The sequence below is a fragment of the Typopeltis vanoorti genome, chromosome 10 (assembly GCF_054136105.1).
Source record: "Typopeltis vanoorti isolate ZY-2024b chromosome 10, IOZ_Tvanoo_1.0, whole genome shotgun sequence".
Taxonomy (NCBI): domain Eukaryota; kingdom Metazoa; phylum Arthropoda; class Arachnida; order Uropygi; family Thelyphonidae; genus Typopeltis; species Typopeltis vanoorti.
The window spans coordinates 17,084,479-17,101,795 of record NC_143558.1 but is presented as its reverse complement, the minus strand read 5'-3'; the positions used below and the strand labels follow the sequence as shown (position 1 = coordinate 17,101,795).

At 36.3% G+C, this 17,317-nt stretch overlaps 1 protein-coding gene across 3 annotated transcripts in view; it reads right to left on the bottom strand.

The window, feature by feature from the left end:
• Positions 1 to 16,287, bottom strand: part of LOC150102195 (uncharacterized) — a 78,516-nt gene extending 62,229 nt beyond the window's left edge. For 2 of the 3 annotated variants that reach the window (XM_090399371.1, XM_090399373.1), the window contains exon 1: positions 16,162 to 16,287. In XM_090399371.1, coding sequence (XP_090255497.1) covers positions 16,162 to 16,177 — 16 coding nt within the window. In that variant the 5' untranslated portion in view covers positions 16,178 to 16,287. The remainder of the gene's footprint in view (positions 1 to 16,161) is intronic. The other variant, XM_090399372.1, reaches the window with a different exon arrangement.
• Between the last annotated feature and the right edge of the window lie 1,030 nt (positions 16,288 to 17,317).

Here is a 17,317-nt window from a genome sequence, read left to right as displayed (position 1 = left end):
ATTTTCAGGCGCAAACTTTGTTTGCTTACACTTGGATAAAGGATTAAACTAAATTTATTATAGTCTAACCAAGTACAAAATAAATTTCCAAAATATTAGGTATATTTATTCTTTGTAATATGTCAAACATCTTGCTGAAAGAGACGATAGCCAGTTCCATAGAAACACCACAAAGCAGTACATAAGAAAAGTATATATCTTTTTGCTTTGTCAAATGCTTTTTTGTAATCTATAAACAAAAGATGAGTTTCCAAATTAAATTCTCTTCTTTTTTTTCTATAAGTAGTTTTTAAATAGAAAGCTGCATCCATTGTGGAGCATCCTTTTCTAAATCCATTTTGACATTCTAATAATATTTTTTCACTGTATATTTTTAGTTTTTCATTGAGTATTCTGCTATATATTTTGTAGCATGTATTCAATAAACTAATCCCTCTGTAGTTAGCAGGTTTTGTTTTATCCCCTTTTTTAAATATAGGTATTACTATGCTTGTATTCCATTCTATTGGTATTTGTCCATTTGTATATATTTTATTTAAAAATTTTAGTAATCTTTGACGAAATTTTTTTCCAGCAAATTTATACAGTTCGGAGTTTATCCCATCTTCTCCTGCTGATTTGTCATTTTTTATTTTATTTAGGTTGTCCTTTAATTCTTTCACTGTTATCATATCATTTAAGGTATTTTGTAAGTTTCTGGTGTAATTATTTTTGATGCCAGTATTATCCATCCAAAGATCTGTAAAGTAATCCAAGAATTCTTTTACATGTATTTCACAATTTATATTTGCAGTTTCTTTTATACTTGCATTCATGTGTTTTAGTATTTTGTACGCACTGGGTGTTATTTTGAATGTGTCATTTTCTAGATGCGATACAAATTTTTCCCAGCTTTCTCTGTGTCTCTTTCTGGTTTCTCTTTTGGCTATTGCTCGTCTTTTTTTATATTCAATTTCATCTTCTTGTTTTTTCTACTTAACCATCTTTTAAAAGCCAGCTTTTTATTTTCAATTATTATTTTTATTTCATTGTCCTATATATGTAATTTTTTATTTTTATAATATTTTTTGTGTGTTCCTAGACTTTCATATTATTATTATTATTATTATTAAACAAGACCTCATGGAGTCAAAGACTCATCTGGGAGGTCCTTTTATCACACACATCTCATCATACCATGTCTTGAACACACTCAAACTCCTTGCAGACACCACGCTCTCAGGCAAGGCATTCCAATCATTCACAACTCTGCACGAAAAAAAACCTGCCTCTCACTCCCCTACTCACACCCTCTTTATACAGTTTCCAGGGGTGACCTCTGGTTCTCCCCTGATCTCCCACTATTCTCTGTAGAACTTCTCCACCATTGATCTTATAACAACCCCTTACCAACTTGTAGGTCTCTATCATATCTCCCCTCTTCCTTCTCTCCACCAGACTCTGCAAATTACATCTACTCAATCTTTCCTCATACTCAACATTCCAGAGGTCAGAAACTACCTTAGTCAGTCGCCTTTGGACCCTTTCCAACATCCTTCTGAAAATCCAGTGACCAAATCTGGGCACAATATTCCATGTGTGGCCTAATCAAAGCCTCATACAATGGAACAAGAATCTCCCTACTTCTACACATCAGTGTCCTCCGCATCATTCCCAGAAGTCTTTGTGTTGTCTTCACAATTTTGGCAATGTGTCCCCCAAATTTTAGCTCCTTATCCACTATCACCCCCAGATCTCTTATTTCCTCTACTTCCAACAATATATTCTCACCAAGCATAAATTCTGCATCCCATTTTTGTTTTCCAAATTTTAAAACCTTACATTTTGCAACATTGAACTCACATCCCCATTTGCTTGCCCAATCACTCAATTTATTCAAGTCTTCTTGCAAGGCCACAACATCTTCACTACTCTTTATGGTTCGTCCCAACTTTGCATCATCTGCAAACAACTGAATATCTCCATCCAAATCCTCGCCAATATCATTAATATACAAGTTAAACAGCAATGCCCCGAAAACAGATCCCTGAGGCACTCCACTAGTGACTTTTCTTTTCCTGGATATTGCACCCCCATACACAACTTGTTGATACCTATCAGATAGCTAGTCTCCAATCCAATGCACTAATCTAATATCCAACCCCATCTGCTCTAGCTTGACTGTCAACTTATCACGAGGTACTCTATCAAAAGCTTTTGCGAAATCCAAGTATATTAATGTGTATCCTTCTCCTCTGTCCAAGGAAGCAGTCACTTTATTGTAATAAGTAAGTAGATTACTAAAACATGACCTCCCATTAGCAAATCCATGCTGTCCATCAAAGATTATACCATTGTTGTCAACCCAACTCTGGATCCTAGTTCTCACAAGCTTCTCCAACAACTTAACCGCAACACCTGACACAGAGATAGGCCTATAGTTTGATGCTTGAGTTCGATCACCTCCTTTATGAAGTGGCACAATCTTGCCCTCCTTCCACTCTTTAGGAACTTGACCAAGTGCAAGACTCGTATTAAAAAAATATGTCAAGGCAGGTGTCAACTCTCTGGCACATTCCTTCAGAATATGCGGCGATATATTATCAAGTCCCACAGCCTTATTTATATCTAGTTTACTCAACTCCCCAAACACCTCTTGCTCACTTACAGTCAGTCTCTCCTCCCCATCATCAACTGCTCTCGATCTCTCTCCATGAAGTCACATTCACAAGATTGAAAGATCTTTATGAACTGCTCATTAAGTATCTCCACCTCACATTCTGCAACAGCTGTCTTTATACCATTTCCTCCAATCAATGTCATCCTTCCATAATCATTCTTTCTTTTGCTGGCTACATATCGAAAGAACTCCCTAGGATTCTTTTTGGCTTCATTAGCTAACTGCTGTTCATACCTCTCTTTAGCTACTCTCTTAATAAAATTAGTTTAATCCTTTATCCAAGTGTGAGCAAACAAAGCTTGCGTCTGAAAGTATCTTCAGGACTGGGGTAAGGTGGTACAACAACAGGGTAACTCGTTGCAAAGGTGGAGCAAGCTACCAACCCTCCTATCTCAGTATCTCCTATAATGCAAAACACATCTCCTTGCGGATATGTCTAATGTTATGCATTAAGGGAAGGGCCACTACCCAGACTAGTTTCGATTTATTGAGGTCTCTTCAATGGGAACCAGGCCCAAGTGGAGATACCAGGCAGAAGCATTAGCAGGTCATCTCTACCTATAGGAGTTGCCAAATGGTGTGCCACCCTTTTTTAATAAATTACTCTGGATTTAGAGAAAGATGTTGAAAGTTTATTTTTCACATGGTTAGAGTATAATAAAATTAGTTTAATCCTTTATCCAAGTGTGAGCAAACAAAGTTTGCACCTGAAAGTATCTTCAGGACTGGGGTAAAGTGGTACAACACCAGGGCAACTCGTTGCAAAGGTGGAGCAAGCTACCAACACTCCTATCTGTATTAGCTACTCTCACCAACCAAGTCACCCTCCTTGCCTAGTCTTTGTAGACCTCATGAAATTGGTTACTTCCACTTCTCTTATGCTGCCTCCACAATGCCCTTTTTCTCTGTATCGCATGCTTAATCTCTTTATTCATCCATCTCACCCTACCTTATTTAACCTTCTCATCCATGGAATACATTTAGTCATTGCATCTACTAAATAGTTTTTGAAAATCCCCCAAGCTGCATTGATCTCTTTTCAATGGTGTGCCACCCTTTTTTAATAAATTACTCTGGATTTAGAGAAAGATGTTGAAAGTTTATTTTTCACATGGTTAGAGTATAATAAAATTAGTTTAATCCTTTATCCAAGTGTGAGCAAACAAAGTTTGCACCTGAAAGTATCTTCAGGACTGGGGTAAAGTGGTACAACACCAGGGCAACTCGTTGCAAAGGTGGAGCAAGCTACCAACACTCCTATCTGTATTAGCTACTCTCACCAACCAAGTCACCCTCCTTGCCTAGTCTTTGTAGACCTCATGAAATTGGTTACTTCCACTTCTCTTATGCTGCCTCCACAATGCCCTTTTTCTCTGTATCGCATGCTTAATCTCTTTATTCATCCATCTCACCCTACCTTATTTAACCTTCTCATCCATGGAATACATTTAGTCATTGCATCTACTAAATAGTTTTTGAAAATCCCCCAAGCTGCATTGATCTCTTTTCCAGTTAACTCCTCATTCCATGCTACACCTGCAAGCTGTCTCCTGAGCTCTTCATAATCATCCCCCTTGTAGTTCTACATATACTCTTTTTTCACAGGGGTCCTTGCACTGCTGGCAACCACCCAGGTAATCACCTAATGGCCACTTTCACCAATTGGTGGATGATTTGACACCTCATTTATAATTACATCCTCTGATGAGATGACCAAATCTAAGACCCTTAATCCTCGTGTGCCCTCTGTTACATACTGTCTGAGGTAGTTATCCCTCAAAAACTCAAGAAACTCATTTTCTTTACTTCCAGTTGCTATCTCTTCATTCCAGTCTATATTGCCATAAATAAAATCACCCATAATGATCACCTTTTCTTATTTGCTTGGCTTATTTGACTATACATTTCATTATCACCACCATCCACATTACCAGGTCTATAACAACATCCCACCAAGTATTTGATTCTATTCACCTCTATCTCACACCATACTGCCTCAAAACCACTAGTCCTATTTCCCTCTTGCATCTCTACCTTGTGTGGACATAACTCTTTCTCTATCATCAATAGCACTCCCCCTCCCTTTTTACCCCTTCTATCCTCACGAAACACATCATACCTTTCCATCTCTATTCCTGTCAGGATGTCATCCTCATCTAACCATGTCTCACTTAATCCGACACTTTGGGTGAACAGACGCAATTAGTGCAACCATTTCATCCGCCTTGTTTCTTATACTTCTAGCATTGGTATACAAACGCAACAGCTCATTTCTGGATCTACAGCTAGTTCCACTGATACCACTCACTCGATGTGATCTCTCCATGCTGGACTGGGGCCATTTCCCTTTCTGCTTCTTCATTTTAGAACCCTTTGCAATTCCATTTGCTGCTGATGAGATAGTTTCTTTTATATTATTCCATTCTTTCTCAATGTCTGCATTTTCTTGCATTTTTTCTAAGTAGTTATTAATCCTCTGTTGGTATAAATTTCTTATACTTGAATCATTTAATAGTCTTACTTTGTAATTAGATTTTGTTTCTCTAGTTTGTTTATTTTTTTGTAGCCAGTTTGCTGGAAATCTTAGTTTTATCTGTACTAAATAGTGATCTGTGTCAATTTCTAGCCCTCTTCTAATGTCTAGGAAGAGCTTTGCTGCTTTTTCATTTGTTATAAAGTAGTCTATTATTGATTTTTGTCCTCTTGCACACCATGTATATTGATGTATATTTTTATGTTTGTAAAATGTACTCATTATTTTTAAATTATTATGTATTGTATAATCAATGAGTCGCTTTCCATTTTTTTTACTGTTGGTTCTCCAAATTTTTGTATATTGTTGTTAATTTTTTTCATTCCTATTCTGGCATTAAGATCTCTGGCTATAATTATATGGTCTGTTTTATTTAATTTTTCATATTTCCTTGGTAACTCTTTGTAAAAGTAATCATTTTCTTCTTCTTTTCCTTCTTCAGGGGCATACACTCCAACAACTGTTAAATTTTTCTTTATTTAATTTTAATTTCACTTCTAATATTCTTTCATTCAAGTATGTATAATGAGTTATTTTTGCTTTAATTGATTTATGGATCCAAATCATTACACCAGCTTTTTCATGTATTTGTTTGTTCACTCCACTATATATGATATTGTAGTTAGCTGTTTCTTTTGTTCCTTTAAGTTTCTTTTTTGTTTCTGTAAGAACTGCAATTTCTATATTTTTGTCATTTAAAATTTTATCTAATTCTTCTTTATGTGCTATGCTTCTAATGTTCCATGTAGGATATTTCACCATGTTTTTCTTTTTCCAAAGTTTCTTAACCTTTTCCAGTTTGCGGTCGTTTCCCATGTTTTCTGTCCGGTTTGGATTTCGTTGAGACTTGAAAGTAATATATGTTTTCCTATGTCAAGTGGCTAGCATGACGATAGGCATCCTAGTGGTGGGCTGCTGCCTTAAGACAACAAGGCTTGCCTTTTTTTTAGTAGATAGTGGAAACTACAGTTTGAGAGGAAGGAGTCACCCCCTTGCCCTTGAATTGCTCTAATAGCACTGGGAGGGGGAAGAGTAGGAAGTAAGAGAGACTAGAGGGAAAGAAGAATAGAAGACCAGTCTCCAGATATGATATACCAAGTATATATTGTACAAAGTAAGATCACATCTAGCTTAGGTATCTCTGGTTTGCCATGCCCATACTCACCAATGTGAGCCCCTGAGAAATCGAGCAACTTTTGCTGGCTAATATGAAAGCTGAAATGTTGGGAAATTAAAGTAATTATGTTGGAAGTTTTTTTTCACTTGGTTAGACTATAAATTATAAATTTAGTTTAATCCTTTATCCAAGTGTAAGCAAACAAAGTTTGCACCTGAAGTATCTTCAGCACTGAGGCAACTCGTGGTAAAGATGGACTAAGCTCTCATCACTTGATGAGAGCTTAGTAACGAGAGTTTAGTCCACCTTTACCATGAATTACCTCAGTCCTAAGGATAATTCAGGCAATTCACTGAGAAGTTCTTCTTGGTGACAGGGGGCAGCCTGTCACTGAGTAGAACAACGTTGAGTTGGATGATCCTCCGGTCACGCATAGGGAGGAGAGTGGTCTGAGGGGTCACCCAATTTTTAGAGAGGTCTTTACTTAAACAGCACCTCAATAAAGGTTGAAACCGGTCTGGGTAGTGCCCTTCCCTTAATGCATAGCATTATACATGTCTGCAAGGAGATGTGATTTGCATTATGGGAGATACTCAGGCAAGTGATGAGAGCTTAGTCCACCTTTACCACGAGTTGCCTCAGTCCTGAAGCTACTTCAGGTGCAAACTTTGTTTGCTTGCATTTGTATAAAGGATTAAACTAAATTTATAATTTAAAGTAATAATTCTTAACACAGTTGTAGTCTCCATAATATATCAATATGAATGCTGATCACCATGCAACATTAAAGGAAAAGTCCACATGAAGTGTTGGTAATTAAACTGAAAAGGATGGAGTTATATAACACATTAGTACTTTAGATATCAGACTGACTTTTTGATAGTAATCAGGAAGTTGTCTATTGGGGAGAAATATCTGTCCTTGAATAGGAAGGTCACTAGTGGTGTGCACTAGCAGTTTATTTTGAGGCCACTGCTGTTTAACTTTTATGCTAATGATAATGGAAAGATTTAAACAGGAACATGCTGCAATTTGAAGATAATGCAAAGTTAGGGAGAACTACAGAGCATGGGTTGTGTCTTTACATGAGGATATAAGTAGATTGAGAGTTGGGCAAGTGAGACAGTTCAATGGAGGAAATGTAAAATTTTTAAATTTTGTAAGCAAAGATAGGATGTAGGTATATAACTGGTGAGGATTGGTGGATGATAGTGGACAAAAACATAAAATTTCAGTGAAATTTTACTTTCAGTAATACTTTCAATTATGTGGAAGACATTGGAATATAGAAAAATTATGGTTTATGCATAATGCATTGATCATGCCACATGTGGACTAGTATGTCCAAATTTGGTCACTGTTTTCAAGAAGAAGCAGATATACTGGAAAGGATCCGGACAGGGTTCCAGCGTCTTAAATGCTGGCAAGGAAAAATTATCATATATAGGGGAAGGAGGAGAGGGAGGGAGGGAGGGAGAGAGAGAGAGGAGGTGATTGAAATATAAGTTAAGAGATTCTTCTTCTTCTTTTCAGCCATTTTCTGTCCACTGCTGGATAAAGGCCTCCTCCAGTTCTTTCCACCTTTCTCTGTTCTTGGCAATGGTTGACTAGTTTCACCCAACAAAATTTGACAATTCATCATTCCACCTTCTTTTAGGTCATCCTCGGCCTCGTTTCCCTTCTTTTGGAATCCATTTCGTTAGTATGATGATCCATTGCTCATCTTCTCTTCTGGATAGATGTCCAGCCCATTTCCATTTTAGTCATTTATGGTGAAGAATGATGTCAGCGATGTCAGTCTGGCTTCTTATCCAAGTGTTTTGCTTCTTATCTTTTAATGTGATGCCTAGCATCAAACTCTCCATTTTTCTTTGAGTTATTGCTAGTTTATTTGCCAGTGCTTTTGTTAGAGACCAAACTTCACAACCATATGTGATGACTGGAAGTATACAATGATTAATTAAATGTCTTCCTTTTTAAACAGAGTGGGATATCATTGCTTTGAAAAATGCTTTGCAATTTTCTGAATGAACTCCATGCAAACTGAACTCCTATTTATTTCCTTTTGGAGTCCACAGTTTAGATCAATGAGATGACCTAAGTATGTATATGAAGAGACTCTTTCCAAGAAATTGTTTTCTATTATTATGTTTTTTGGTATTACAAAATGATTAAACATGATTTTAGTTTTTTCTCAGTTTATTTTTAAACCGACTTTTCTGCTTTCATGATATAGGTCTTCTATCATTATATTAAGGTCTTCTGGAGTGTTTGCAAAAATTATGATATCATCTGCATATCTTAGGTGTGTTAAGTTTCTGTTATTAATTTTTATACCAAGGTTTGTCCAGTTTATATTATTAAATATTTCTTGAAGGACTGCTGTAAAGATATTTTGGGTGACAGAGAGTCTCCTTGTCGGACACCTTTTTCAACTGCTATTTTATTGCTACTCATGTGAAGTTAGATTGTTGCTGTTGCAGTGTTGTATATTTCCTGGAGAAGGTCCATATATTCTCCAGGAATTCCCTGATTCTGGAGTGCTTTGATTATTGCATTAGTTTTGATGGAATCAAATGCTTTTTCATAATCAATAAAGGCTACACAGAGAGAGATAGAGAGAGAGAGAATTGGTTTTCTTCTGCTTTTTCTATTATCTGTTTTACTGCATGAATATGATCGATTGTGTTAAAGCCTTTACGGAATCCTGCTTGTTCTACTGGTTGAGTTGAGTCTAGAAAAGGGGTTAACCTGTTTGTTATTACTTTTGTGATAATTTTGTACAGATTAGAGAGAATACTAATTGGTCTATAGTTTTTACTTCTTCTTTGTCCCCTTTTTTAAATAACAGTATCAGAGTAGCATTTTTCCAGTTTTCTGGTATCTTCTAGGCATAGATCTAGTAAGTTTGTGACATGGTGAATTATGTTGTTTCCTCCCCATTTAATTAATTCTATGTGAATTAGATCTTCAACAGGACATTCCATTTTCCATTTGTTTTAATGCTTGTTTTATTTCATCTGAAGTGAATGGGATGATGAATTCTATATGCGATTGAGAAGAGTTATTTATATTTGATTTATCTATCGAAGGATCACTATAGAGTTCTTTATAAAATTCTTCTAGACTGCTTGGAATTTGCTCTTGGTTCCTTATTGTAGTTCCATTTTTATCTTTTATTGCAGTTATTTGACTTTTGCCAACTGATAAATGTTTTCTTAGTATTTTCATATTTTTTATTGTTTTCAATTGTTTCTTTTATTTTTTTAGTATTATAAGATCTTATTTCATTTCTCATCTTTTTCTTTATTGTTTTGCATAATTCTGTATATTCTATTTTAGAAATTAAGTTTTTGTCTTGTATTATATTTCATCTCTTTTTTTAGTACTTGTAAGGTTTCCTCTGAAAGTTTATGGTCTTTTTGTTGCTTTTGAATTCATTGGCTGCTGAAATTATTACTTCCATTCAGTTTTTGCTTATTTTATTTATGTCTTTTTCAAATATATTTATTAAGTCTAGTTTTTGATTGAGTTTTTCTTCATAATCCTTCTTGTTTTCAATAGGTTTTAAGTCAAAACTTCTTGATTTTTTTTATGTTTTGCCATTTTATTCTTTCTAATTTGGGGTTTATTTTAATTTTGGCTCTCACCAGTTGGTGGTCACTTCCTGTTTTTACTTGATTTAGTACTGAGGTATCTTGAACTATTTCTTTATTATTATACAGTATATAATCTATTTCATTTTTTTATTTCTACATTTGGACTTCTCCATGTTCATTTTCTTTTGAGGACTTTCTTACAAAATGTATTCATAATGTAAAGCTTGTTAGTGATAGAGAATTCTGTAAGAGCCATTCCTGAGTTGCTGCTTGTATCACATACTTTGGTCCTATTGTGTCTATTTAGTGAATGGGAAGACCTACTTTGGTGTTCAAATCACTCATTACTATAGTAAAGTTTTGATTGCTTTTTTTTTTTGTCTAGAGTGTGCTGCAGTGAGTCATAAAATGCTTCTATCTCTTCATCAGTGTGAGATGAGGTGGGAGCATATATTTGGATGATCCTGATTTTAAGTTTGGAGTTTATTTTAAGTGTGATTTCTATTATTCTTTCATCTGTGTAATTAAATTCTTCTATGAGGTGTGTAATTGTTTTCTTAATTAGAAATCCAACTCCATAGTGTCCTTTAGTTTCCCATAATAGCATAAGTAGTCATATTAATATTAATCATATTAATATTAATTCCAATATATTTCATTCTGTATTACAAGAACATCACCAGGCAGAGGAAAGGAGAGGATAGGAGAGAAGATGGTTGACCAAACAATCAAAACACGTTGCAAGTCATTAAATTGTGCAATCAAGCACGTGCACGTAAGCATGTGCTTACTTGCACGTGTTTCAATCACAGCTCAGATAACAGAAGAATGCACTATTAGAATTCAAAGGGAAACAATGGTTAGCTTTTGTAATTCAAATACAAGAACTGCATAACTTATTCATTACTATAAAAAAAAACAGCTAATGGTGATTACTTGCAAAAAAAACTCTGAGACAAGCATGCAATCAAAGCAGTTAAGATTCCATGTTGTGAAGCTTCACAAATTTCAAGAGATGGATGAACAAATCAAAATCTACTGGAGTGAAGAATCTTGGATGTGTTTAATTCCAAAGAACTCTGTGTCTAGTGTCAATGACATAGTAAGCAAAGCCAGGCTATTCAGATTCTAAGAATCTAATGTAGCCCTGATGTTCTTGGATTCTAATCTCAACAGAATGGCCAGGCTGTTCCAAAATCATGAAGTCAACATAAACAGGGCACTTGATATACCAGGCAAGGAGAATGGTGTTAATTTATCTTTCATGGATGGGACAATTTATGAGCTAGTTTGAAGGTGGTATACAGGGTGATTCAGAACTCTTGGGCCAAACTTTAAGGGATGATAGAACACACCTAAACAAGCACTATTCATCATACAATGCATGGTTCGAACTCAAGCGGTGAAGTGCTAGGAGTTAGCAACTACTGTGTCAGGAAATGAAGAAACACAAGAATGACAGAGGAGATTTGAAACAATTGCAGAAATTACAGAACATAAATTATAGAATTTTATTGAACAAATTACAGAAACTGCTCAAAAGAGTGACCGCCAACATTAATGCAGGCTTCACACCTTCGACATAGTGATTGGCATACATTTGCAAAAACACCAGGCATTTCTCGTACAGCAGCAATAGAAATCCTGATAATAAGGTCCTCATTGGAATCAATGGGGCTATCGTAGATCAGGCTTTTCATATGGCCCCATAGGAAAAAGTCCAGACACGAGAGATCGGGTGATCATGGTGACCAAGCGATGGGACCAATCCATCGTCCTGGAAATGTTGCATCCACCCCGTTTCAGCACATCCACGCTGAAAAGGGGTGGCACTCCGTCGTATTGAAACCACATACGTGTTTGAATGTTTGTTGGAGCAGGGCTCAGTAATTGTGGCAAGACCTCTTGTAAATATACAGGTACGTTCTCCCATTCAGTTGTGCTGGCAGAAAGTATGCGCCAATCATATGGTCATGTAGGATTCCAGCCCAAACATTTATGGAGAAACACCACTCGTACGAATGTGGATGTGGCATGTGGATTTCTGCTCGCCTAGACATGATAATTGTGGGTATTAAAAATGCCCGCACGTGTAAAGGTGCATTCGTCAATCAATAAGGCGTGCATCAAAGTCTGGCTGCACTGTGCAAAATCCATACGAGGCCGGTAATCTGCAAGTGTCAAGGCGGGCATCCTCTGTGCATGGTAGGGGTGTAATCGTTCATCTTGTACAACTCGCCACACCGTCGATTGGGGCACACATACGGCATGGGAAATTGCTAGCATACTACATTCAGGACGATCTGCAACCCTATGTAGAATTTCCTTTGTAACACGTGGCATCCTCACACTCCTTGCACACCCTATATCCTGCATGCCGCTGACAAAGGAGCCCATTTCGTACAGATACCGATGCAATCACTGTAAGGTTTTACGATCAGGCACGTAAGCGTCTGAAAGCACTCTCGGTACAGTCTTTGGGCTTCCCTCGCATTCCCGTCCGCAGCTCCATAAATGAAATGCATGTCAGCCTTCTCCTGATTTGTGAAAGAAGCCATCCTTTTTGCACTCCATGGTAGAAATAACGACGACTGCAAAAACCAGCGCTTATAAGTGTTCACTGGAAAGCGCCCTCTAGAGCTTCACCACTTGAGTTTGGACCATGCATTGTATGACGAAAAGTGCTCGTTTAGGTGTGTTCTATCACCCTTTAAAATTTGGCCCAAGAGTTCATGAAACACCCTGTATAGATGATACTTTCAAAGAAAATGTGTGCTGCTTGTTTTGATGTTAAGGTAAGATATAGAAACACTTTTTATGCCAGATTGTAAGGATAATATCTATTGATGATTTTTATAGATAGCAGTTTGGTTTTATTCATTTAGTAGTGAAGGTGGTCATTATTTAATTTTATCACCAGAAGGGCATTGGAAGAATAGACTGTGTGAGCTTTGTAATGTATAATGTAAGAGTTTTGATAATACTTCTATGATGGATGATGGTGTGAAGTTGGATGGATGTATCTGCCAGCGAAGGAAGGTTTCCTGTAACCAGAAAATTGAATACTGCCAGTAGGATTACATTAAAGTTGATTTATTATATTAAAGGAAAGACCATCATTAGATTCATGTTCAATAGTGAACTTGATATGGAAATACATGGAGTCTATTTTATCCAGAAATTATAGTAATTCTGTCTCTGAATGGGACCAAACTGTGAAGATATTCCACGAAGCAAAGCTAGATATAAGTGAGGAAGAAATGGTACTGAAGAGTTGACTTTCCAGATATTTCATAAAGTAAACAGCCAAGGCTGGTGAGATAGAACTGCCAGCTTTTCCCTAAAGATGCTTGTATGACTCATTCTGCCATGTGGCAAAATGGCCAATGCTGTCTTCCATAAGATGTAATGTATAACCATCTTTACGAACCTTGTGAAGACCTTGGATATATATGGAAGATGAGCATGATGAATCTGCAATTTTTCAATCCATTTCATAATTGTACCTGATCCAATAACTGTTTTAATTTGTTTATTTTCTCTGAGTCAGGTTTCTACTGAAATTTCCTACAGGTAGATCTGTACCTGAGTAGCTATTAAGTTTACAATTATACTCTATAGTACCCATCAGAACAGTGACATTATCAGTATTTAGGCTTAGGTGGTTAAACCTCATTTTGAAGTTTAATGGAATGAAAACAGCACAACTAAATAAATAAAGACAGGTTTAATAATTGACAACAGTTGGTGGTACCTGAGTTAACAGGAGAATACACTATTAGAATAGCAAGGACAAGGTAATAGCACATTTTTGATTGAGCTTATCTTCTCTTTTTTGCCTGTGTTTCGATAAAATTCTCTCACCAACTTAAATGATATTCTTGTAATGTAAGATAAAATATACTGGAGTATATTTTTCAGCTGTTACATAATGCTTCTACCAGATACATTTCTTTAAAACATTAACCTCTATAGTGAGGAATCCTCAAAAGTTGCTAGATTTGGTAAGCTACATTTATTATTATTATTATTATTATTATTATTGCCCCCCCCCATGGAGTCAGCAGACTCATGGGAGGTTCATTCAACTGACAACATATTTATCATACTGAATCTTAAAATCCTTAACACTCCTTTCATTAATAACATATTCTGGTAATGCATTCCATTCAATGACAATTCTCCATGTAAAAAATCTACTCCTCACACCCCTCTTCACCACATTCTTACGTAACTTCCAGGGATGGCCTCTGGTTCTTTCCCCTTCTCGCCTTCTACTCTATTTATAATCCCCTCTGGACTAATCTGATAAAATCCTCTCACCAACTTAAATGTCTCTATCATATTGCCTCTTTTCCTCCTATCCACTAAACTCTACAATCAATATTTCTTCAACTTTCCTCCATAACCAGCATTCCAAAGTCCTGATATTGTTTTAATCACTCATCTCTGGATCCTCTCCAATATTTCAACATCACATTGAAAAGCAGGTGACCAAATCTGAGCACAATAGCCCAAGTGTGATCTAACCAGAGCTTCATACAGTGGCACAATCACTTCCTTATCCCTACATGTTAGAGTACTTATTATCATAATGGCACTATGATGTACAGTATTTGCAATATGCCCTCTAAACTTCAGTGTACAGTCAATCATCATTGACTGTACACTGAAGTTTACAGGGGATAAGATTCAAGATTTGGGAATCTTGAATCTTATCCCCTCCCTACAGTACAGTACCATCGATATAGTGCACAGACTTATATTTTTGCACTCCAAAATGCAACACCTTGCACTTATTAATATTAAAACTGCACCCTCACTCCTCTGTCAACTCAAAAGTCTATTCAAATCTTCCTGAAAGGAATTAACATCAGCAGTGCTACTTATAATTCTATCCAACTTTGCATCCAGGATGAATGAGTTTAAGAGAAGGTATGACAATTGGTGTAGGTGATGTATAGACTCTCTGGAAGTCTAATAATAATATTGCACTGAATTTCAAACTAACATCTTCAGAGCAAAACTATATGTTATAGTTTAGAGTTTGCTATCATATAAGTATCATAGCCAGGGTTTGAAAAATACACTCGCCAGTGGCAAGTAGATGCTGCCAGCTAGTGAGTAGCTGTAGACTGGACAAAACAGAATATTTCTGATTATGTTTAAAATAACAAAAGTTATTTCAATAAAAATAACTATCTACACAAAATCTTGTTTTTAACTTTAAGAAAACAGAAGAATATGCATAATATAAAGGGCCATTCTAGTAACATATTATATTTTCTAAAAAATCAATGTTGTTTTTACTGATTTTCCCAATCTTATTAACAAAGTGATTAGCACCACTAATCACTTTAAGGAACTCCTATTCATACACTTAAAAGCGGGAGGGGGGGGGGGGTTGAGCATATTCTCTTCATGATGAGTATAATTTTGCATCATGTGTCAAACTCCGATTATAACCTATAATGCACAGAAATGAAAAAATATTCTGCTTCATTTTAAAATAGTACAAACCAATCCATTTACAATTACTGCTCTCAATTTGCCTATGATTCAGTACATAACACAATCTGTCATTTATCTCTCTCTACTAAATGCTTTGAATTGTCATTATTTCCATTCACACACACAATGCTGTGTGTGCCAATAGAGGAGGATGAAAAATTTATTTACAACATTTCAGCTTTCTCTTTCCTGTGCTCTCGTCCTTTGAATTATGCCGTCCATCAACATTCTTTCCCCTGTAACGTAGGCAAACAGTAGCACCTGGAATGAAATCCTTGCCTTCAACTCACTAATAACAAAACTGCTATACTACCTTCAGAATCTTCTGATGCAAGCGTGGAGTGAAATAACTCCAAAGATTTTGTACATAAAAATAATGATAAAATAACACCAGGGTTTACGTTTGTTCAACTAAAACAAGACAAAATCACGAAAGGAAAAAATATCCTAAATCTAAAATTTTTGATAAACTGCTACCAAGCCGCTTGCCCTCAACAAGGGCTTTCAAAAAAAAAAAAAAAAAAAACTCCAGTCTTAACTAATTAAATAACAAATGTTTGATGAAAAATCATGCCGACGGCCAGCTTTGTTGGATGATGCTGCTGAATAATATAGAGCCCTAATCTGATTAGTACATCTTTGCCGGAATTACACAATAACATTTCAAAACACTCATTAACGAACAACACGCTAAATATAACTCTGATGTAAGCTCACAATACATTTTTAATCATCACCAAACCTTTATAATGATCCATGTCAACTGACTATTTTCAGCTTACGAGATGATAACAAACAAACGTGCTGCATACATTTGTTTGTTTGTAATGTTGAAGCCATGAATCACCATGGCACCAGTATACCATCGCGACACTCTAAGAAAACCTGAAGAAATTAAATTTAAATCATATTGTCCAATACAGCTGGCGAAAAAAAAAAAGGAAAAAAAACTACTGATAACTACAGCGATAACGAGTTAAGTAAAGAGCCAAAAGGCTCCACTTCGGCGATGCAAAATTATACAAATTAAGTGGATATTGAATTCAACATTATTTTAATGCCGAATATAGAAATACTAAAAGTTTAATAAACTCTAAGAGTTTCATGCAGAATACATAGAAACTATAAAAGTTTCAGCGAATCCAAGCGTAAGCCAACGTAGTTCAGGATAGGACAACTCGTAGTAAAGGTGGAGTAAGTCCTGATCACTATCCTTAGTATTTTCCATAATGTAAAGCATATCTCCTTACGGACATGTATGACGCTATACATTATGGAGGGAGGGTCACTGCCCAGACCGGTTTCGACCTTTGTTGATGTTCAAGTATAGGTTAAACTCCAAAAACTCAGCGTTGTTCCCTTCAGTAACGAGTTCACCCTGCCACTGAGAAGAACTCTCAGAACCGGTTGGCTCTACACCGTGGCAGACTTACCCCACCACCGAGCAGAGCCGCTCATTTGCTCATATCTCGAGGGATAACAGCAGTGGTGAGCTATGGAAATTTTAACAAAGGGCTCGCATAGTCAGGACTGGCCTTCTCTATAAAGGGGCCCGGGTGATAGAAACCTTTTGGGGCCCTAAAATATTTTTCAAAGATAAAAATTAAAGGATTCGAAATAAACGTATTGTAAAACCTCCTACTTACAAATGATTTTGCCACAGGAAAAAAAAAAAAAAACATTAGAAATATCATACGTTTCCGCAAATGTGTACCGACTGTGCCCGCTCAATCGTGTGGCCCGGGTGTATTGCACCCACTTCACCCCCAAGATGGCCGGCCCTGCGCATAGTCGAGCGAAAAAAAACCGTATTTCACTCAAAAACGTTTATTAATACAGCTTGTGTACAAATACTAATCAAAAAGTATGAGGGGACAATCAACATGTAAAAGCTATCA